The 25308-nt window shown below is 37.7% G+C and overlaps 1 protein-coding gene across 3 annotated transcripts in view; it reads right to left on the reverse strand.

The window, feature by feature from the left end:
- ADK (adenosine kinase) overlaps positions 1–25308 on the reverse strand; it is a 302767-nt gene that overhangs the window by 66604 nt on the left and 210855 nt on the right. For all 3 annotated transcript variants that reach the window (XM_087766906.1, XM_087766907.1, XM_087766908.1), the window contains exon 7: positions 19544–19714. In XM_087766906.1, coding sequence (XP_087623032.1) covers positions 19544–19714 — 171 coding nt within the window. The remainder of the gene's footprint in view (positions 1–19543; positions 19715–25308) is intronic.

The following is a 25308-nucleotide window of genomic DNA, read 5'->3' on the forward strand; positions in this document are numbered from 1 at the left end:
GTCCTGTGGGATATGGGTCAGGCAAAGAGTAAAGTCAGGACCCTGAATTTTGGGAAAGAAAAATTCCAGCTGTTCAAGGAGTTAGTCAATAGGACCTCCTGGGAAACTGCCCTCAGGGACAAGGGAGCAGAACAGAGCTGGCAGATCTTTAAGGACACTTTCCATAGAGCACAAGAGCTCTTGATCCCTAGGTGTAAGAAATCAGGAAAGGAAGGCAAGAGATCGGCATGGATGAGCCGAGACCTGCTGGTCAAACTAAAGGGCACGAAGGAAACGCACAGGCAGTGGAAGCAGGGACAGGTATCCTGGGAAGAATATAGGGATGCTGTCCAGTTGTGTAGCGATGGGGTCAGGAAGGCCAAGGTGCGTCCAGAGCAGAACTTGGCACGGGGCGTAAAGAATAAGAAGGGCTTCTACAGGTATGTCAGCCAGAAAAGGAAGGTCAAAGAAAGTGTATCCCTCTGATGAACATGACTGCCAAACTTGTAACAACAAATGAGAAGGTGGCTGAGGTATTCAACAACTTTTTTGCCTCCGTCTTCACTGGCAACCTCTCTTCCCATACCTCTCGAGTGGATGGACCACAAGTCAGGGACTGAGGGAGCAAAGTCCCTCCCACTGTAAGAGAAGATCACGTTCATGACCACCTGAGGAACCTGAACAAACATAAGTCTATAGGACCTGCCAAGATGCATCTCAGTGTCTTGAAGGAATTGGCTGATGTTGTTGCCACTCTCCATGATATTTGGAAAATCGTGGCAGTCAGGTGAAGTCTCTGGTGACTGGAAAAAAGGAAAAATTGCACCCATTTTTAAGGGTAGAAAGGAGGACCCTGGGAACTACTGACCTCGCCTCTGTGCCTGGGAAGATCATGGAACAGATCCTTCTAGAAGCTATGCTGGGGCACATGGAGGACAAGGAGGTGATTCGAGACAGCCAGCGAGTGCACCCTCAGCAAGTTTGCATACAACACCAAGCTGAGCAGTGTGGTTGACATGTCTGAGGCACGGAATGCCATCCACAGGGACCTGGACAAGCTCGAGAACTAGGCCCATGTGAACCTCATGAGGTTCAACAAGGCCAAGTGCAACGTCCTGCACATGGGTCAGGGCAACCCCCTGTATCAGTACAGGCTGGGAGATGAAGGGATTGAGAGCAGTCTTGCAGAGAAAGACTTGGGGGTACTGGTGGATGAAAAGCTGGACATGAGCCAGCAATGTGTGCTTGCAGCCCAGAAAGCCAATTGTACCCTGGGCTGCATCAAAAGAAGTGTGGCCAGCAGGTCGAAGGAGGTGATTCTGCACCTCTATTCCACTCTGGTAAGATCCCACCTGGAGTCCTGCATCCAGTTCTGGGGTCCCCAGCATGAGAAAGACATGGACCTGTTGGAGCGGGTCCAGAGGAGGGCCACGAAAATGATCAGAGGGATCGAACACCTCACCTGAGGAAAGGCTGAAAGAGTGGGAGTTGTTCAGCCTGGAGAAGAGGAGGCTCCAGAGAGACCTTATTGCTGCCTTTCAATACTTAAAGGGAGCTTATAAGAAAGATGGGGACAGACTTTTTAGTACGGCTTGTTGCGGTAGGACAAAGGCTAATTGTTTTAAACTAAAAGAGCATAGATTTAGACTACATATAAGGAAGAAATTTTTACGATGAGGGTGGTGAAACGCTGGCATAAGTTGCCCAGAGAGGTGGTAGATGCCCCATCCCTGGAAACATTCAAGGTCAGGTTGGATGGGGCCCTGAGCAACCTGATCTAGTTGAAGATATCCCTGCTCATTGCAGGGGAGTTGGACTAAGTGATCTTTGGAGGTCCCTTCCAACCCAAATTATTCTATGATTCTATGATAAGAAAAACATTCCCAGGTCTTGATGCACTGAGGCAAAGTTGAGCCATTGTGGAAAGTTTGAAAGACTAAGGAAATTTCTCCATCTCTGGGAAATACAGAGACATTTTTACGTAGAGAGCTCCATCTGATTTTCTCAAGTCTTTCCCTTATTCTTTGTCTCCTCCTCTCCTCAAATAATTCACCAATGGCTGAGACATGGAATTAGAAAAGAACAGGCTGGACCCTGCTATCCTTTAGCAAAAGAAGTAACATGCAGAAAGAGGTTTTGGTCTCCTTTCATGCTCTGCGTTTTTTGTCATAAAGAATGTTTGGCTTAAGGAGGTCCTCCTTTTGTCCCAGATGAGCAATATAACACAATTTTTAGGTCTTTCATACACAAACTTGTTTTGAAACAGTTCAGTGCAAGCTTAACGCGTAGCTTAACACAAGCTTCTCGCACATACTGATGATGAACTGATACTCAGAAAAGGAAAGCACAGTTGTCTTCCAATTTAGACAGTGACTGTAATCCTGCTGAGCAGATAACCAAAGGGACCGGTCTACCCATAGCACAAAATGAAGGAAGGCACTGATAGTTCAAGTGGATCCCTTGGGATCATTTCCTTGGGTTAGATTACATGTATGGCTTGGAAGTCTTATGTTTCTGAAAGAAAGGGGATAGTGTTTTGTGACAGCTGCATTATATCATCATATCAAATGGATTAGGATGGCCGTGGAGACTGGAAGGCCTACACAGTTATCACTGACGAGGGAGGTACAGCTGAATAAGTCTTTCATAGAACATATACCAGTGTATGTCCAGTGACTTGACGAACATCAACCGATACCTTTTTAAACTAGACAATCCAGCTGCTGCAAGAAAAAAAAAAGGTGGTAGTTATATTTTATGTATGAGGAGAAAGCATCCACCTTAATGTATCATTGATGTTCTGGTCACGTCTCTAATGCCAATATTAAGTCCTGTTTTTCACTTAAAGCAGAGACTTGACCTCTGTTTACTATGAGAAATATTGTATCAAGACCTTGCATGCATTGAATGTACTGAGAGTGTACAAGAACTTTATTTACGAATCCATTGGCAACTAGGTCCTTTACCACAGATACCAACATTGGCTGTATCCCAAAGGATTTAAAAAAATGTCGTCAGTAATTGTCATTTGAAATTTTACATTCAGGCTATATTTAAAGATGGAAATTTAAACAAACTATTGATGATTGTTTTATCTAATTATATCTTGAGGGACTACAGCAGTGCAGATAGCTCTAATATGGGATTACTAAAATGCTAGTTACCTGTCAGTCTTTGTCTAATGATTTTATAGATTGTAACAATTTAGCAGTGGGGAAAAAGCTCGAGGACTGTGTTTTGGTTTCTTACTTTTAGATTGACTGTCTCAAATTACATCCCTGTTTAAAAATCACGTGGCCGCACCTCCTTGGGCCTTTTCTTTAAAATATCCCCTATGTATCTGCTGCCTTAGCCCCACTGTGCAGAGGGAACCTGAGACAGAAGCTACAAGTCTGAAAAAGGGGAGAACAGGGAGTAAGATCTCCCTCTTCCTTTGGCAGTAAATTCCTAGATCAACTCAGGCTGTAATGTGCAAATTCACATTAATATAACTCTGCAAATCACCACCTTAAGGGTCTGATTCATCAGTAATGCTCTCATTTCATTATGCTGCTCTGCTGATAGAAAAGGTACAAAAATATAGGTTAACAGGTTGGTGCACTGTGGCTATTTTTCTTATGCTCTGTTATATTTGTAAACCTGTTCTTAAGAGTCAACATCAATACAAAATGATTTAAGGCTGATACTACTTGAAAGAGACAGAACTTTTGCATGGCTGTGTAATCCTTGGGTTTCTTGTTTGGAGCCTATGTCCGACACTTTAAAAAAGCCCTAATAATAATAATAATAATCCAGGACTAAAATTTACATGAGGCCAATATAGTATTAACATCAGGGTATGAACCAATAACAAGTTATTGTAAGAATTCTGAAATCCATAAGCATGAATATAAACTCAGAAATCTCAGGGTTAAGTTTATATTGAAAAAAATCCAATTAACTTAAGATAAAAGATAGAGAAGCAAGTTACTCATACATTAACTCCTACCTGTCATGATACTGTGAACGAAAACATACATGAAAAAAGTCCAAAGTCCTGAAAACATAATTCCCAGATAATCCAGTACCACAAACATTAAAATATTTAAGTCATAACAATAGTTATTAGATAGTTTTACTACAGGGTACCCTATCATTACTATTCTCAATAGCAGGACTGAGAAGACACCTCCCTGAGACACAGCTCTTACATGGCTCTTTTGTGCTGACAGAAGACCAAGTTAAAAAAGTGCAACTTACTTTTCACAAACCTTGCAACACACAATCCCTGCTGCCATGTTAAGGACTAATGTGACAATACAGGGAAGCCCCACTTCCTTTCCCTTTGCTCTCCTGTGTAAGACTTAGGCATAATACGGTTAATAATGAGTGTGCATTCTTAGCCCACAATCTTTTACTCTGTTCTGCTAAAATTCAACAGTTGTTTTAAAACATGGGGACTGCTATTAAAAGTTGCTAGAAGTATTCATGCAGAAAGCTGAAAAGATTGACAGTGAACTTTTTTACTTATATAGCAAAGACTAATTTGTATTTTACGCTGTTTCAGCAGTCTTTGACTGTTTTCTTCAAAATCACTGGCTCAGTGGCACCATATGGAGCATGTTGAACTTAAGATACCAAGAATGTGTCCAAGATATATCTCACTCCAGTGTGTTAAAACATTCCACCCTGCAGCTGTCATTATAGGAATATAATTCATACCCTAAAGTTTAAAGAAAAACAGTGCAGCTTACTATGCTTACAAAAATACGAGAGTTTTTTGGTTCCAAGTAACGGTCAGTAAACGGAGAACAGTTAATCTTAAATACTGCTTTCTTAAATATTTAAATATTTAAAATTTTAACTGATCATGAACTGCCTTAATTCTGTATGATATTTAAGACTGAAAAAAAAAAAAGGCAAAAGAATTACTAAATAAATCTATAGTGAAGGGACTTACACATCTTAGCATAGCCCATCATTACTTTTTTCTTTTCCATTGATTGCATTTCTTTCAAAAATTGATATATGAGATTACAGGGCAAAAACCTTAGCTACATTTTTGGTAATGGCACTGAGCAAGTGTATGATCATTGTTATGACATTTCACCTCTCTCTGGTCCTTACTTGTCCAGTCTTTTGTTTGTCATCTCTGTTTAAAATGTAAATTTCTCAGGCCAGGACATGCCCCTTACTCTGTTTTGTACAGTGTATAGTACTCCAAACACCCTCTATAAAGTTTACTGCTGTAATAATAAGGGTAGGAGACAGGGCAGAAAAAAGAACAGGATGGTTTCTTAGAAAAGCTGTCTTGGGATGGACACATTACACAAATGGTCAATTTGCAAGCGAGTAATGCAAGTTGCCTTAGAAAAGGATCCACAAAACCATTTAACATTCCAACCCATGATATATTCTGTATATGACATGTTTCAGAGGAAAACTGTTTTAGAGAATTTAAAATTTTTATTGACACAATTTTTCATATGCCTTTGTCTGTAAAGGCAGGAAGTTGTATGAGGCTCAGGGGAAAATGTTTTAGAAACCTTCTAAGGTTATCCCATAACAGCTTATTGATAAATGGTAAACTCGTATGTAAGGCTTAATATCCTGAGGCCTTCAAGGGCAGGCAGTAAGTTCTGTGTGCCTTGCTGGCAAGCTGGGGATCTCCCCTCTACGATATTGTCAATCTTCCATTTACAGCCATCCAAGGACCAAAGATATTGATGCAGGCCTGAACATTGCATGCCTTATATCTCTAGCTAGTATAATATTAGGGAGGCATTTCATATTTGCAGAGAGATTATTGGGAGTAGGAACAGGGAAAGGGTTTTCAAGGGGTGGTTTATTACAGAAAGGTGGCTCGTTGGGGTAGTTCAGAGCATAGAAGCTGGCTCTGTTGAGAACAGTAACTATGCTTAGTAACAAGTACTACTGAAGACCTTGTTATACTTTCCACATAGCTGAGACAGGCAACATAAGATCCATAGAAGTGTTTGTAAAATGTGGAATCAAAATAAGAAAACGTTGCACAGTTATACCAAATTTGCACCCTAGGCTGTTGCTGAGTATGATGTATTTGATTCCAAAAAAATGGATGTGCTGATTTTGGCTGGGATAGAGTTAATTTTGTTTAGAGTAGCTAGTATGAAGCTATGGTTTTGGATTTGTGCTGAAAACAGTGTTGATAACACAGGGATGTTTTCGTTATTGCTGAGCAGTGCTTACACAGAGTCAAGGCCTTTTCTGCTTCTCACCCCACCCCACCAGCGAGCAGGCTGGGGGTGCACAAGAAGCTGGGAGGGGGCACGCTGGGACAGCTGACCCCAACTGACCAAAGGGATATCCCACACGGTGTGACATCATGCTCAGCACATAAAGCTGGGGGAAGAAGAAGGAAGGGGGGGATGTTTGGAGTGATGGCATTTGTCTTCCCAAGTAACCGTTACACATGATGGAGCCCTGCTTTCCTGGAGATGGCTGAACACCTGCCTGCCCATGGGAAGCAGTGAAAGAATTCCTTGTTTTGCTTTGCTTGCATGTGCGGCTTTTGCTTTACCTATTAAACTGTCTTTATCTCAGCCCACCTTTTACTCTTCTGATTCTCTCCCCCATCCCTCCGGGGGGAGTGAGTGAGCAACTGCGTGGTGCTTAGCTGCCGGCTGGGATTAAACCATGATAATGGAATGCAAGAAATATATAAGAAAAAAAAAAGTAGTTAAGGAAATGTTCTGAAAAGGTAAGCATCATAACTTGTTATGATCTTGATTTAAATTAGTAATATGGTTTGGACAGATTAGTATAGACAAAATTAGTTACATTTCAAACAGTTTGCAGCATGAGTTGGGATATATCTACTCTTGGGAATTTTATTTATATGAAGTATAATTTTTCTTATTCATTATCCTGAACAAGGATTTATTGCAAGAGGTCTTATTAACAGATGAACAAAACAGTAGCACTGAAAACAGTTGTTCAATTCTAATTAAAAAAAAAATCATTAGAAAACTTTCCACATGTTGTAAAAATTGTAAAATGAGACAGTTCTATTTATCTGGGTAATCTTTTCTTGATGGAAGTATCTTTGTTCAAGGACCACAGGACTGAACATAATGGATCAGATCAGCAATCTATCCAGTCCAGGACCCTGTCTTTGGAAAACTGTTACAAAGAAAATTGAAGGAAAAAGTTTACAGAACAGCCTGGTTTCCTTTAAACTCTCATTAAAGAGTTGGCTTTTACCCTGAAAAATAAGTATTAAAGGACCTTAACTGTGGATAGCCATATTGTCTGATTATCCAATTCTCCCCATCCACCTAACACTCAAAATCATTACTGTATCATTGAATGTATACATTTTAAAATAGAAAAAATAAGGGGTTTGCTTTGTGTTTCATTACATGAGATACTGTTCTAAAAATTGTTACCTTAAATAACAGCCACAAGACAGATTGTCTGCATAACTTACTCCTGAATTAAGCACCTTTCTGGGGTGATAACATTCCTTGTTAATGTATTACATATTCTTCTGTCACTCTAGATCTGTCCAAATGCCCTCCAAAGCAACCAGCTCCTGTTAATCTATGTTGCAGTATTTTATAAAGTGCACTTTTAAGTTTCAAATAACAAGAAACAGAAACTCTTATTTAAGAATAGTAGAGGTGAAGGTTGGTTAAAAAGAGATAACTGACATTTAACTTCCTACAAAAACAACTCCAGTGGAAGAGGTGCAAAATGAATAGGTATGCTTTGAATAAAGTCTGCTACATGGAAGACCCCTCCCTAAAATAAGTATCTTTACCATAAATGAAAAGGTAACTTTGGGATGACTTATGTTGTCACTTCCATGCCAGCTTGAAAATTATCCCAAGAACACAGCTGAAGATGATGTTAACACACTAAACACTTTGATCTCGATTTTAGCTTGCTCCACCTGGAATATATACATGCACCATTCACCCTGGGATACAAAGGTTTGTTCGAAATATGAAAGAAACTCATCTGCAAGTAAAGTTAATACGGACTCCTGAAACTTATGGTTTCCTTGGTGTACTATAAAATAATGGGTCCACCTCCCACCAGTGCTACCCTTTAAAATACTCATACGTGTGCCCACCCACCTCTCAGATAACGCATGTTCAGAGATGGGCTACAATTGGCCAGCATAAGACTACGTACTTCTTCAGTTCTTTTCACCAGTTCAGATTCTAGAAGGAATGAATTTGGTTCCAGATGATGAGTGTTCTTTTTTGAGCAGTTAGATTCAGTAGTTTGACTCATTATCGTAATACGCGTATACCAAGATGCAGCTCCATCCAAATCTGGCGTTTACTTTGATGCTCAAATCAAATGCATGGTGTTTGGCAACTATATGTGCAGAATTTAAATTGACTTATCCATTTATCTGAAACTGGCATGTGTCCAAGACCACTCACAGATGTATCTACTGGTCTAGTAGAAATTCCAACAAGAGGAAAAAGACACGTTAATCACAGTTGCTCCAAAATGACGTATCTATTAAATATTGTGTGTGTTAAGACCATCTGACTGCCCGTCCACATAGGTCATACACGTTTCAAAAAAAGTTAAGAAAAAACTTCAGGTGAACCTATGCTGAAAGATACCTGCAGTTCCATGAAATTTCAGATATTTTTCCAGTTGGAGGAAGGTCCTCCTTTCAGAGCAATCAGAACTGCCCCAACAACACAATTTATGGCTACAACTTCATTTCTCATGAAAATTCCAGTTCTTTTAAAAAAGAAAGAAATGTCACACAACCTGGAGAGGTCAACGGTCTGACTAGACAAGATAAAAATGCCGTGGTCTCTCAGAGGAATTCCAGAGCAGAAAGACACTTTGTTAAAAGAGATCCTGAAGAGGACCTAATTCTATGAGGTCTCTTACTTGCCAGGAACCAAAGGTACTGCTAATAGCTAGGACTCTCAGAATGACAAAAATAGTATCCTTCAGAAGGACAGCCACAGAGAAGAGAAATAAGCATGCTGTTGACTGGCACCTGCACACTGGCTTAGACTCAAAGGACAATAATATCAAAATGAAGTAGCAGAATTTCTCAATAAAACCAACGAGTCTCCCTTGAATTAAGATTCATCAATCTTCAGTATAAGAAAAATTTAAAATAAAACTCCTAACTCCAGAGATTTTTGGGACATCCTCCGATAGCCTATTCAACTAGCAGGGCTGTACCTTGATAACAGCAGGACAGCTTGAAATGTATCGCTAAGGATAAATTAGTTGGGAATCTTAAGGGTCTTCCATTGGAATGTGCACCACTTTCCCATTGCTTTCAAGTGAGTTTCTCAAATGCTAAAGGTTTTTGCTTATTGACAAGGACAGCCTGTGGCCTTATGGAGCGGGGAGAGCCAGCTGGCTCCGAGCTCTAAGACTTGGACGAGAAGCAGATACTGACGGCCACTTTCTCTGGAAGGGTGGTGAGGAAGTCCTTTTTAGCTGCGGTTGGGACGAAGAAAGTTTCTGCTTGTGAAACTGCTGCCTCTGAATGAAATAACTTGAGGCTAATGAATACAATTGTTTGTATAATTTCAAATTCAGAGTAGGGGTCCCCCTCTACACAGCTAGAAACATAACCAAGAAACAGACAGATTTATATATTTCAAAATTTCTACCATCCCAGCCATTAGACTGCTACAATTCTTTCCTCTAGAGGAAAGCTCCTTCACCTGGAAACTGCTTTAGCATGGAAAGCAAACTGACTCATATATGCATGTTTCCCTAATGTGACTGCATATGTTGCTGTTTTTGACATGGAATACGAGGTGTCAAATGAGGGTCTGAGGACTTAATGACCAACATTTTGACATTGTTACTTGTCATGTGTGTGTCGGCAGTGCTTTTACTAAAGTAAACGTTTAGTGGATCATTTCTGTGGAGAATTAAAAAAAAAAAAAAGAAAAAAAAAGTGTAATGACTAGGAGAGATGAGTTCCATTAACTTAGAACAAAAACCTATAGTAGAAGAATGTCTCCTCATAGCTTCCCTGGGAGGTCAATATTTAAACAAATGGTATTGTAAGCCAGAATATGACCACTAAACCTCAAAATATAGCTTAAGGAAACACTTTCATGTGGCTGCAAAATTATCACCCAAAGACTGTTGTAAATGGGGTGGCTTATGCTTATAAGTAAGGAAAAGTTTTAGAGATCAATGAATACATTTGGGAAAACCATGGATGCTTTTATGTATCTTTCAGGTATTTTAGGCACACTGCAACCGTATTTTTTTCTACTTCTTTTCCAAGCTCCTTTCCTAACTTTTTTGACAACTCTCTGAAAAATTATTTAGAAATTAATAAAATATTTTTGCAACTCTTACATATATTTATGACCCATTGCATATGCTTCATAATATAGTGCACGTTTAGCTTTCCTTTTAATGCCATTTACAGAAGGGACAAATTATGTTTTAATTGTATAATTAGTAAATTTAATCAATAAAAATGCCCAATACTATCAATTCTAATGCCTTAACTTTAAATTCTAATTAAAAATTAAAATATAGATTTTAATCAATAACAGTTTAACAGAAGTCAGTTCTAAGTACCTTCAACATATATGTCAATGCATGAAGAAAAAAATCTTTTTGCGTTGTTTACCTATACATAGCACCTTTTCAGTAGTCTTAAGGAAACATCAGTGGGTTACCTTTATTCCTATCAAATCTACAAACAGTAGGAATCCCAGTGACAGAAGATTATATAACTAGTTGGAAAGAAGAGAGGGTTAAAATGCCTACTTTTGCTCCTCTTTGTTGAAGAAAGTCAGAAAAATGACACCACTTAATAGATTCGTAATCAGATGTGAAACTCTTGACGGAATAAAAATATTATTTGAGCTATATAAGCAGGGTGAAGGAAGGTGTTGATAGAGAAAAATAACATGAGAAAAGAAATAAGGTTGAAACTGTAGTTTTGAAAAAATAGTGCTATGTAATAGTACAGAAAAATATGTTAACATAATAAAGATACTGCCAATCCTATTCCAAAACCCCCGAATTATGTTTTCAAGATTAATTCCTTACAAAACAGTTTAAAAAAAAAAATCAAAAGCCATTCTAATGCAGTTTGAACTTACTGTTGTACAACTACATGTTTGCATTTTGTACGTATTTTTCTTAAGCAGCTTCAGTATTAAAATCATTACTAAAACATTTGCACTCATACAGACTAAAAAACACATCTACTTTTAGTGTCTGCATTTATTACGTTACACTGCATAGTTTCTTGAAAATTTCAGTTTAGAGCAGTTTAGTTTAGAGCAGCATCCAGACCTTTCTACAATACATGATCACAGGGTTTTGAACATCATCAAGGACTTACTACGGGCTCCTTGACTCTCTTTTCCTTTACTTCTCTTTCAAGTACCCTTTGTTCAGACTCAAATTTATAAACATAGGAAGCATCAATACATACTCCTTAGGCAAATACAAGTCCTTTTATATAAAAACCTCTGTCCAAGAACTTTACAGCTAATACCTGAACTTATCCATGCATAACAACATTCAACTAAATACCTGCAGATAAAACTATATTGAGTGGCTGCATATATAACATAAGTCAGGATTAAAAAGGATATTGCCGTGAATACTATAGTACAGAAATAAAATCTAAGTCAGACAATGTCCCCAGCTGTGTTTCTTTGCTGTATTGCTTGGGAGACCCCAACAGTATAGACTGGTTAGATGAGATGAAACAGAGGTTATCAGGCTTTCTCTTTCAAAGTCCTCTGTACCACCCTCTCATCTAGTCAGATCTCGTGATCCTATTGCCTGGGAAAGCTGGACTGGTTCAGTGATTCAACAGTAACCCAGCCCACAGAAACTACTCTTGCTACGGACATAAAATTGCTAAATTTGACCAAAGGGGGCAGATAAGACTGTGATAAGGGCAGGTGAGAAAGGTCCACACCAGCTCACATTTAGATGTTATCATGGGGATAACATGGAACTGCAGCCTTACAATTCACTCTAAGGACTGTAACAGGGAGAGAATCCCCAGTATATGTTGGCATAAAAGGCTTTAGCATGATCTAACAATGCTCTGAATCAGAAACTGGCTACATCTGCCCCAAATAGGGCTTGAAATGTGGATTCATTGAATAAACCTTAGCTGCATGGGAAAACAAAACCTTTATTGAAACCCATATATTTTACCTGCATTGTTACCTGCAAATATCTCTGTGAAATTGAATTGTTCCGAATTTACACTGATTTAAAGAACTTTTCGTGAACATTTCTGCCTTCATTGTACTTCTTATTAGCTATATAACTAAATTTCATTCATACTCTTATTTTTGCAGCTCTTACATTATGTGTTTGTATTACATTATATATTATACGGTTTTGCCCTAGTACTGATTATTGAAAATGCACATGCAGTTCACCTTTAAAAAGCTTTCGGAGACATATATTAATATTACACTGAAAACTGAAAGCCAAATTCTGCAGGTCTTTTCCTCCATTCAGGTGAGCTTTGTCCTGAACGTACCCAGCAGCTGACAACATTTCAGGACACTAACTGAAGAAAAAAGTTAGAACTCGATTTTGGTTGTTCCTGGCTCTGCTCTTGCTGTATGACCTTGGGCAAATAACCTCTCAGTTGTCCACCTGTAAAACAGAGACAAGACTACACACCCACCTTATTGGTTTATTCTGAGCTTTAATGTTTATGAAGTGTTATGAGACGCTCTGGGAAGTGCTACAAAGTGAAAAGCGTTATCAATCATCATCAGTAAAACACAAGCTGCTGAAATACAGTGAAATCTGCCTTTCCTCCTTACAGGACATGTTCTGTCTTGTGCTGCGTTCTAACCAGTATTTGTAATCTTCAAAGTATCTCAACACTGCATAGCAGAAGGAAGGATAAATATCCCTAAGCATTCTAAGGGACTACCAGAAAATATTTTTAGTTTTAAGAAGTGAAGCCTGTTGTAAAGTATATGCTTCTCTTCTAAATACCTGCTTGTTTTCCATAACAGGAAAAAAGAAAGTTATTTTTGAGATAGGATTCCTAAATTGCTTAAATAGATAGACATTAGCTGAAAGCAGCACTAAATATCAATTTAAATACTTGGCTCTCAATTTTCCTTTCATTCATAATGTACTAGGTAAACTATACTAAAATAATTACTTGCTTATTACTCATGAATTTCGGTGCAGCAGCTGAGACAATGTAGATAAATAAGATGATTAATTGAAACAGAATGAATCACAACAAAATATGTTGTTGTATAAGGTATGATTAACTCCACAGTGATTCATATCATTTCAGATAACAGGGCTTTTATCAAAGACGCCTGCAAGGTTGGGAAATGATTTAAACGCATTTCATCTTAGAGAGCCACTGCAGTTCACAAGGGAGGGAGGGGAAAGAAAAAAAAAGAGAGAGAGAGAGAGAGAAGGAGGGAGAGAGAGGGAGAAGCAGATTCAGTGTCTGCAGCTGAAATAGCCTTGGGCTGTTTCAGCATCCTTCCCACAGCACATCTTTACAACATGCCATTGACATTATCAACCTCCCTTGTGCTAGAGACCCTCTTGTTTTTCAGTTGGCCACAATTTATTAGATATTCCAATACTGAGAAAGTTAATTCTATGAATTAAGCAGCAATATTACAATGCCATAGCTTTCCTGTAATTGAAAACACAACACCTGCACCAGGAAATAAGTGTCAAAATTTTACAAAGACATCAAAGAAAAACAATATTTATTTTTCCTCCATTCAAAATTACAATTTTTAATTCCCAGGCTCCCTCCAAAGACTTTGCAGCATCTGAAATGTAGGATTTGTAAAAAGAAATTGCTATCTGTTTACTGCAGTTTAGAAAAGCAAACACCAGCAGCAGCTGACCTTAAAAACCTCTACCTGTTAAAACAGAAGAGAAGATGAGATGCCTCCTTACAAATTTTTTTCCCATGTGTATTTAATAAACTGGGTCAGAATATCTGACTACAATTTTTAACTTAACCCCAGACTCCCTGTAGGGGACTGTGCAAACCTCAGTCTCTCACTCAGCCTGTGAAATGAAGATAATTACCCTCACCTGTGGGGCAAGTTTCTGAGAACTTCTGAAAGCATAACGAAAAGGAAAATACTGGCATATAAATTGAAATGCAAAACACTGACACCCAACTTAATTTAATTTAAGATGATTAATGTTTCTGAAAACTTAATTCAAAACGAATAAAGATGTAGAAGCTGAAGGTAAAGGCTGAACTCATAAGTAAGATAGCTTGCAAACAAGCACTGACTGAAAATAACCTCTCAATATGGACCAGTTCCAGTAAGCTAAAAAGAAAGAATCAAGGTTTCTTAAGGGCTCTTTACATAACATACATGTGAGTTAGCAGTACAGTAAAATAAGCCTCTTCAAGACACCCAGTTTTAAATACAATCTAGTATTTGCCTTCTACTAAGAATTTCAAACATTCAAAAATAATTTTATATGCTTACTTGGAAATACTTCGAACAGAAACAACAATTCGGTGATATTTACAACATGGCCAGCCATCCTTTGCTATGTCCCTTACTTCGTGGCCCGATCTGATACAGAAGAACAGACTGAAACGTTTCTCTCCCTTTCATTATTTATTGAAAGTCAAACTGTATTTCCCTTCCTCCACACACCAAATTACATCTGCCACCTGATTTTCTGCTATCTCTTACCTCTTAATCGTTTCCTCAGAATCAGACAATTCACTGGTGCGACAGGACATTCAGGTAGTGCGGAAAACTATCTGCTAGGTCTATAAACAGTAGCAATGACACTGGTGTAAATTCAGATCAATTCGGTTATGCCGTTATGAATGCACACTAGTTTAAAAAGAATCACCATGAGGCTCGTTTATCTTAGAAAAGTGATTCTGTCTCATTCAAGATTCTTGTGAGCCGTGGGCAGATTCCCAGACCTGCAGGTATCAATCTGGTCCCAGGTGATAACCCATTAGAGGAAATTTGCAGGTGGGACTGAAGGTTGTCCACAGTGTCATATCTTAATGTAATATATCAAAGTATGTGGAGTGAAAGTTGTTTACAAATATGCGTTATAGGTTACAGAAAGGGAACAGACCAACTTGTTTGGAAACTGTCATTTAGGTGTAAATCCTAGTGTGTTGAACACAGTTTTATGCCAGAAAACTTAGCAGCATTTCCATTCACTCCCCTGGTTAAAATAAGCACAAAACTACAGACTGCAAGTTCAAAATCAGGAGCATGTTAACCACCATTATCAGTTTTAGATTTACTGTTTTTCCTTGCCATTGAAGAGAATTTTTCATGTCATTAAAGAGACTTGACTTTATAAAGGCTTACAAAGGTTCCTAAAGGCTGTTTCCAAACCACATATATTTGTAGGGATGTTTATGTTAGTATTTGATACCTCACTTGAAAATATTTTAAATTAAGGCAGAACAACGTACCACTTCGGTATAATTGTAAGACGAAATGATGACAAGACCCATTTGATATCTTATTGCATACAAAAGCACCCCTCTTTTTAAAGCTCAGGATTCATAACTCTAGAACCACCACTAAAGCTATTGTATTGCTTTTTAAAACATAGAAGTCTTGCATGCAACCTTCTTTCTTTTTAGCACATTTGCTGTCACACCAGCATCAATTTCCCGATGAGCCTGCAGAAGCATCTGTCTTTGCAGAACTTCAGCTTACAATCCTGTAATTAATTTGTTCGGAGACTGGCTGTTTAGAAGTAACAGCTCTTTACACTAGAGAGGAATAGGATCTAATTTCCAAGAATAATTGTTATCTTAGTTTTCTTTATTATATTTGTGCTTTAGAAAAATCTACAATTTCTCTTCTACGTAACCTCCTCAACTTTTACCGATTGCTGTACACTGTATACTGCAAGCTATATTGTTTGCTTATGGTTTTTGTTGTAAAGCAATAGATGAGGAGCTCAGCATGTCTGTAATTCTAAAGTTTCTAAATTCTAAAATTTCTCAGCAATGTCCTGCCTACACGTAGGAAGAGAACCCAGAAGATCTCTACCACATCAATATCTTAATAAATATTCCTCTGAGTCATGAATGACTGCCATATGCAGGGATGAATCATGTGAAAGCTTTGTAGTGTCCCCTGAATTCTGAAGACCTCCACAGAAAAGAAACTGCTATCCAGCTGCACGCCCCAAAATAACACAGACTGTTCCCCCCAGAAGGAGTTCCTTCCCTGAGGAGATGCCATTGTAATCCACATCTTCTGGGGAGACTGGAATTGAGTTCAGATTCCTGTGCCCATTAGTGAGTTGGATGGGTCAAGTATATCCGAGACATCAAGCTTTAGCCCTAACTGGGAAAGCAGAAAGAGAACTGGGAAAGAAATACATGCAAATTTAGGCTCCTTTACTTGCCTAGTATAACTGCTGTGTAGGAAACATTCCACAAGTCTGTGTAGAGATATAATTTTAAAAGCTTTCATTCCTTTGACCATTCTGTTACTGAAAGTTACTTTGAGTTGTAAAATACATATTCTAAGGTGAGCTTTTACAGACAAATTAAGCAGCAGCTTGTGACAAAGCAGTTATCATCAGGAGATAATTGACCTTATTTGAGAGTTAAGCATCCTGAGGCAAAGTAGAGTGTGCTTAATCCTGGCAGGTTAATTATCCAGTGATTATGGTAGCTTGGAAGGTATTATTGCTAAGAACCATTTGCAAAATGACACCATTACAAAAAAACTTAATTTAATAAAAATTAAAAGCAATGACAATAATCAAGTTCTCCAGTCATGTATTGCTAGATAATGACTGCAGAATGGCCCTAATTGGTTAGCAGCAATGAACATATAATTATTCCTATTCTGAATGTTCTGTACTAAATTTATTATATGAAGTACAGCTAATAAGTATCAAAAATCCAAGACAAGATGTTTGGCTAGTTATAAAAGTGATTTAAACAAATGATTAAAACACCAGTGGCCACTAAGCTAATGCTGAAACTGATACATGTACTCAGTTGTTATCACAGCATTCAGTGTCTCCACTGCAGATAAGGGTATGCTGGCATTTACATTCTAAACTAGAACATTTATTCCGAGAGGTTTATAACTTGCCCATTTTAATTACCATCTGGCTGAAACTTGAAATAACCAATCTCCATTCAGATGTAAATTTTTAAGTAGAAGATGTAATTTAAAATCACTTTGCCAATTGTTTTTAGTTTAGGAATGGCAGCAATTTAGAATTTTGCTGCTCTTGGATGTTTTTGTATTACTCAAAAAATAAACAGCTCAGTGCTTAACAATAAAATTGTATTGGTCTATAATGTGAAGATAAATATAGGGAAGAATAAAAATCGTGTCTGAGAGTATTGTTTGTACTAATAGAGTAACAACCACACCACTTAGTATGCCTTGCTTATATATTAACTTATGCACTTTTAGTATTTAACTAAACTAGCAAAACTGAGGGAAAATGTAGCAAAAAGCAAAAGGAAATCACAGTAAACGGGCAACAATTTGGTGTTGGCTAGCTGAAGTGGTTCATTGCCCATCAAGGCATACCTAAACACAAAAAAATCCTGAATGTACTTGTAGATGAAACGAATATAGGAGAAAAAAACACAAAGGAGGAAGCTACTGGGAGGCAGAACATGTCAGAATGAGCTTCTCTTGAGTTTTGCAACTACTCTTTACCACAAACCATATGCAGAGAGCAGAAATACTGACAATCACAAGATACAGCAGCTACTAAAAACTAGAAGCACACCATGCCAAGAGCGTGGTTTCAAGTCACACAGAGAGACAAGAGAATAAACCACTGCAAATAGCATTTCAACAACTCAAAAGCAGCAATGGCCAGCTTATATAGCAGAAAGCAGAGACTAAAAAATGACCAAGGTTTCAACTGATTAGTATAAGTAACAAAGCATAAGAGGCTGGTAGTCTGAAGTGTATATATATACACACCATACTGCCAAGTTTAAGCATGATCACTTAAGTTTAAATAGTGTCTTTTACCCTGAAAGACACCAAAATGCTTCAGAAATTATACACAGAAAATGCAGGGAGTCTTTCAACTGTAATACACACAACAGTCCTATACAATATTTTATGACAGCAGGTGAATAGTACCATAGCAAACTGAAATGGCAGGGGAAATTAAGGTAGTCTGAATATAATTTCTAAAATTGGAATGTCGCCAGTATAGAGGACTATTGGTTATAAAGTGTGCAAATATACAACAAGTAACAACCTATGTTTTATCTCCTGAAAAACAGCACCTAATGAATCACTGTGATCTGAATTCTCCTAATAGGTCAATGGGGCAATATATTATATAGAAGACCAGCAAGGTTTAATCCCAGAAGTTTCTATGAAGCCCTTCCACCCAAACATTGACTAGACTTGGTTTTAATTAATTTGTGAAATCTGACAAGATTTATTCATTGAGATTATACTGCTATTAAATCAAAATATTCAGTAGCATCTTTGTGAGCACTGTATCGTGAAAGACAGAATAAAAGTAACAGTTGGCAATAGCAGCAAAATGTCTCAAAAATACTTCTGCTGTATCATTAACTACAGTTAAAAAGGTTTTCCTTATCCTACTGCATCTAAAAACATTGCAATTTTCTTCATTTTAAAAAGACTTTTTTTTTTTTTTTAAAGTCCTATATCTGTAACAATGCTAATGTGGACACTTGGACAATAGTGTAAAAATTGACTTGTGTTGGTGCAACTCCCTGTCTCACAGTCAGGAGTAACCACTGACAGGAATAAGTTGCTTTTCCATAATTTTCCTGTACTGATGTAGTTATCTTGAGAGACAAGCCCACACTTCATTTTAGGTGTGTCATACTTTCCAAGGCTTTTTTTAACCTTTTTCTGCTGAGCAAACTAATAAATATTTAAGAGCACTTTCTGAAGTGGAAAAAAAAAATCAAAAAGTGATAGCGCTACAATGAGTGAAATCTGAATCCATTTGGTCTAGTACCATGGACTTCCAGGCAGAATTTCATGCAATCTGTTTGCCAACTGTTGCATAGCAAAGATAAGCCTTCCTTAGATGGACTGCCACTCCATCTACCATAAAATCAATGAGAAACTTCTAAACCAATTAACCGTTTCTTAGTTTTCTCCTCCCACTTCTTCCCAAAGAGTCATCTTCATCACAGAAAATGTTATTAATAGCAACAGTATGGGTAGAGAAATAAGTTACAGAACCTCACCAGCTCTGCAGTAGCCCTTCATATGTTTTCTTCCAGGAGAGAGTTAACTTCTGGGTGAGTACATCATGCACATGGACAACTATTACAAAGCAGCCACTGTGTTGGATATTTCCTCTTTAACCTAGAGTAACTTGTTGACATGCCTCTACACTAGAATGAACAAGTTGTAAACCTCTAACAGGTCAAGTGACATCTTTGTCATCTACTGAAATATCACAGTCCTGTGACTGTGGATTTCATTTTCTATTGGCACTTCACATGGTCAATCTCTCTCTATAAATAACGGAGAACTAGGAAGCAGGCTCCTACACACAAACAGCTAGGTGCAAGAGATACAAATACTTCAATTACTTTTGTAAGACTCACCGTCTCATTTCCAAAAAGGACGTCGACATAAGGCATGACTTTCATCATAGGCTCTTTGTAGAATTGGCTAATAAATGGTGCAGAAAGATTCAAGCTGAAGATCTTGTTGTTTGCAGAAGCCTGAGCAGCCACTTTTAATACTGCTTCTGGTGACACTGTCAGGAAGAATCCCTGCAAGCATCCAAACAAATCAACGGATGTTACTAATTTCGTATCATGAACCACATGAAGTATGTTGCTTCTAGGTGGTCTCCCCCAACCCCCATTTGTCATACATGTGCACAGATAAAAACTTCTGGAAAATACTGCCTTTCCATTAAGGTGTTATGGAGGTGACAAAGAATCTGCATATGCCTAGAATCACAGCCCTCCAAAATTAAACATAACTCCCTACCTCTGCATTCCATGTAGTACACTTTCCCATGGCAGCTAAGACTAATGTTCGTATTTTAAAAGGTGATATAATTCTAAACGCCCCTTTTTAGTAATAGAGTCAATCAGACTGTGCTGCTTAATTCCAAAGTCCAGTACAATGGCTCTATACACAGCTAGAAAATAAATGAAATCCCTTGCCTGAAAAATTATTACCTTGTTTATAATAAATATGTTGAGTATGCTGTCATTGTAGTAGTTGTTATTGTTTTGCAGGAAAAACCTAGGATTTTTCAGGTTTCCACACAGGTATTTTATTTCCTCCCCTCCCAAAAATATTGTTCTTTATTCTGAATATGAACATTCAAGTAAGTATCAATTGGGAAACAAAATAAACAGAACTCAACCAGAAATTACTATTTGTCTACTAAATCGTGAATGCTGATTTCAATCCTGTATGAAGAACATCCAGGGCGGCCATTTTCAATTTAGCATTGCAGGTGGTTACCTCAACCACATGCATTCCAGGAGCTATGTGAAGATCCCCTACAGTTTCATTAATTTAGACAAAGGCTTTGTCTTTACACTGACTAACCAAATTTTGTGTGTTTCATTTTTATAATCCTAAAAGCAATTTCACTAACTGTTCTCAGAACTCAGTGAATAATAGTAATTTTCAAGCAAGAGCAGCAAGTGTTAAACTTAAGGCCAGAGATAATGTCTAAGGCACAGCAACAAACAACTTTGAGGGGCTCTGATCAATAAAACACCATGTCAGTCCTATCTGTAACATCACCACCATGACACTCTGAAAGGTATAATAGCGAAACGGTCTTATTTTCCAGTTTTTATCCATTTTATTATGTCTTTGGATCACAGAATATCTGTATTTTTATCCTGCATACTTCAGCTAACAGATCATCTTAGGCATTCTACTCACCGGAAAAAATAATATAATGAAGAGTCTACAGATTAAAGACTACTTAGAAAGTCTTTCTATTTATTTCTCCTTACTCCACGCTTCCAGTCTAACAAATGCATGATTGATTTCAAAATCCGGGCATGATTCACTACATGACAATTAAAGTCCAAAGGGCGCAAGAATGCTTTGCATCTTGTGGAGTTACTCAGTACCTTGAACGACTGGAAGCCTGTAAACATCCAAGCTTCTTTGCTATTTTTACATTCTGAAGAATTAAAATGAACAGTTTATATAACATCTTGTCTCCATAGCAATCTCTACCATCTTTTAGTGTTTCATTTAATGAACAGAATTGGATTTTTTAAAAACTGTTCCAAACACAAAATAAAAACCTTTCAAGGCTAACATGTTGCCAGCTGTGGATAAATCACAGATTGCTATAGAGTGGTCTACGTAAATAGTAACCTGGTCAAATAATTAGGCTTCTTGCCAATTTTAGGCTGAAAAATTCATCTGAACTAAAATACGTCTGATTGTAATTTAAGGTACAGAACACTATCCCCGTGAGATCTAACTGAGGCCTGCATCCAACTCCCTTTTCCTTGGAAAGGCGACATAAAAGTACTGAGATGCAGATAGGAGAGCTTGCTTTTCAGATCCTGCAAAGTAAAGGCCAGGAACTCTGAAAGGCTAGAGCTCTATCTTCTGGGTTTCCTAAAAGTCACTTCTGCCATTTAATTGCATTCTTCCAAAAGTTTTTTATATTTTTATTTAAATAACTATATGACATTAAAGCATCTAGAAATTAAGAGTTGTGTGTATGAGAACTCTTGTTAAAACTTTGCCAAGTGTAACATCTCTTTGCAAAAAAAAAAGTTGTAGCGGTACAATTCACACAATGGAATTAACAATGTAGGAAGAAAATGTATAAAATCTGAACTGAACAGATTTGGGTTTAAAGAAACCTAATTAGACCCCCCCTTCTTAAGTATTTAAATTGAGTTTGTCTCTACTTCTAGTGGAATTCCAATTACAGCTTTGGCCAGTGTAGTTACAGGAACCCAGCTTCCTAAGTTTGAATTACAACTAGATAAGCCACAGACCATGCTATTGCAGCATGCTACAATTTGGTACAGGAATGAACTCCACTAAAACAAACAAGTTTTTGTATAGCTCACTGGGATTGTTCACAACAAAGTCACTCCGTGGCTTCCTTAGAACCACAGCCCACATGCTCTTGCAGCTGCCACTGCTTTTGGTCCAGACATATGTACGGACCAAAGGAATGCCTAAGTCAACTACTCCTACCTACTCTAGCAATTAACTGTTAGCCAACATTAGCCTTGAGAGTGAGAATAAGCGTATCTCCGTATCACTGGTATAAAAGATTTCAGATTTCGCTAATAAGAAGTTCTATTCCTGCTAACAAGAAGGTTAAGAGGCCCCTCAGAAGATATTCTATACCCACCTACACACCTCAGTCTACTTCTGAGAGTTTTGGGAACCTTTTTACCCTCAAAACCCAAAGGTACCTTAAAACAACTATGAGGAAGATATCTGTAATCAAAGGATGAGACACTTAGTTAATAGACAGAAATTCCAATAGCCTGGGAAACTTAGTGTTGCATATGAAATTAAATTACTGTGTATTTATCTATCTTGGTGAAAGAATGTTGTACATACAAGAGCATATGATAATTCGACAGTGCAGTCAAAGAAAGTGAAAGGCAGCAATATTGTACTAAGAAAACCTATTAAACATTAAAGGCTATCAGACATACTAGCAGCACACAGTATTCCTTTGGCGTGCACTGATTGAGAGTGAGTATACCAGATGCTACTGCTTCATGATGTGCCACTATTTTCTGCTGCTCAAAATGTAATGAGCTGCTTTTCTATGCCAGCAGGAAGGTACCATTGTACCACAAGCCAGAGAGCAAGGCTGAACTAATATATACACCAGGAAAATAGGATGACAATTATTTATATGCGTGTTTGTATGTATACACATGCAAACCACAATGATACTTTTCTCATACACTGTAAGCAGTTCTTCTGTTTAAATACAGTCCTTTGGTGGAGAAAAACATTCTCCTTGTGGGAGAAAGAGAAACAAAAAGGAAGAAATAAGAAAAAAAATTTGTGTATTGCAGACACATGGCTATGGGAGATTCAGTAGCTTGTTTGTAACTTAAGAGCTTTTAAAATTCAATATTAAGATGCACATGACAGCAGTAGACAAAGTCAAAAGAGAATATCATATTAATCTCATTTTTACAATATTCAGGAATTCTTTGATGCACCTTTTAAAATATGCCAGGGTACTGTGAATATAGGATAGTCTTTTACACTCAAGTCTTTTTTTTTTTTTTATAAACGCTAGCATTACCGGAAGGGTTTGGTGGGTTTACACACAAGCAATTTGTCTTTGCAAGTCACCTCTCTCATTTTTATCACACGCAGACCCAAAAGGTTTCTTCTGACCTACACTAAGTTCATACGGCTCTAGCTATAGCAGATGTGAGGGCAGCAAATTAAGGGTGTCAAAAGTGTCAGCAGCACAGAATCAGAGTGTTGAAGGACCTCATGAAGCCAGAGCAACTCTGGGTTTGGTGAAAGTAATTCTGTATAAGGTATTCTGTCCAAACTGAGAAGTCTTGCCATCATTTGTTCACATAAAATAATGTGCTTGCACTGAATTCGTCTGGATTACATACATCTAATGTTTGCACAATGAGGATCAAGTTTGGTTGGTTTGTTGTTTTTTTTTTTTTTTAAGCCAGTGAGTATTTCTTTAAAGCCAAAACTGAAATCTGTGACCTCGTGTACATTTAGACAAATCCAGGCCGAGATGATAACAAACAGCTTTGCAGTTTTGGATTTATTATTGTTTAATAGCACAGAAGCAATGTTTGCATAAGAACATACAGAGATAATAAAAATTCGGATTGTTCTCAAACCTACTACCCACTAAAATGCATTTGCCCTCTCTTCTTTCTAGCTCTTCCTCTTTCCTTGCCAATCCCATTTGCAGAGTGGGTTACATGAAAATAACTTTATCATGAGTGACAGGATTTTGAGCCATGGTATTGTGAGCTGATTTTGAAATGCCATTTGGTAACAATGTAAAAATCAATAAATCACAAGCGTGAATCAAAATATTTAACTTTCAGAAACACATATACAACAGTCTGCTGCCATTTAAGACAAATTATATTCTGCCAACATGAAAGGAACACATCATTTAATCCAAAATTATTTTATAGCAAGCATTTACATAAAAATGCAATTATGACGACATCACACACTCATCCATCTATAGGGTGGAATTTTTCAGGCACACAGAAAGTTTGACAGTTACGTAGTGACAGTCCTGATAAATACTGTGATTCAGTAAAGCCCTACAGAAATCATCTAACTTCAAGTATGCTGGCAGTTCCAGTAACAGAGTGAGACTGCTAAGGTGCCAAAAGAACTTGCTCTGTTAAATGACAGACATAACTAAGTCAGAGCTTTTGGACCTGGTTAAGTTTCCTCTGTTCTGTACACAAAGAGAACTTCAAGCCACACACTTGGGTAGAAGAGACTTCCCTCAGTTCTGCTCTGCCATCAGTCTCATCTGCTGCAGTCTAGCAGAAATATCAGGGCTTGGAAGGAGTGAAGCTGCAACACATGGCAATTCTTGGGATGGAGAATGAACCACTAGGTAACTGCTCCAGACAGAAGAACTTACACAAGGCTTCCAGGTGCCCTTACAACTAGAAGAGACTAAAAGACTTTCATCTTCTAGCTTCTGAACTGCACGGAGCACAGATTGGGTGCAGTCCATTTCCCACCCACTGTGGCAATGAAATCATCTTCCTTCAGAACAGGAACCAGAAGGAATCTTCTTGGAAAGTTACAGCAAAAGCTCTTCATCTGTCTTAGTAAGTATGTGAGTTTAAAAGAGCAGGGAACAACTTAAAAACTGTCTTTAATACTGAAATATCTGAGCACAATACTTGGAATGTGCAACACTGTCAAGCTAGCAGACTTACTGACCTCTTACCTCTTCCTCTGAGTTCTGAGCATTTATACTTCCAACCTGTTCCTGCTTGAAATTATTTGTTAAATTATTTTGCTTACTGAGATATGACAGAATAGTATCAAATGATAGAGGTAGTAAAATACTCATGATGTGGAAAAAAAACTCCAGAAATAATCAACAAAACCCTACAAATTAATTAAACGTGACCTTTATTAACGAAGGTGCTTGTGCTTTAAGTCATTTTTTACTTTCTCTAGGAAGGACAAAAGCTCTATATAACTATCCACTTGGGAAATGTTCAGTCTGTAAATTAGTGAAATACATGAACGTTATTTTAATCTATGTACCTGTTCATCATGTAATAGGTCATTTAGGAACTTAGAAAGTACCTACACAGTATCAATTGCATTTTGGAACTGTATTTTATCTTGTAGTGATCAGCAA

This window comes from Nipponia nippon, unplaced genomic scaffold (assembly GCF_047370975.1).
Source record: "Nipponia nippon isolate SJK-2023a ecotype South Korea unplaced genomic scaffold, ASM4737097v1 scaffold_3, whole genome shotgun sequence".
Lineage (NCBI taxonomy): Eukaryota > Metazoa > Chordata > Aves > Pelecaniformes > Threskiornithidae > Nipponia > Nipponia nippon.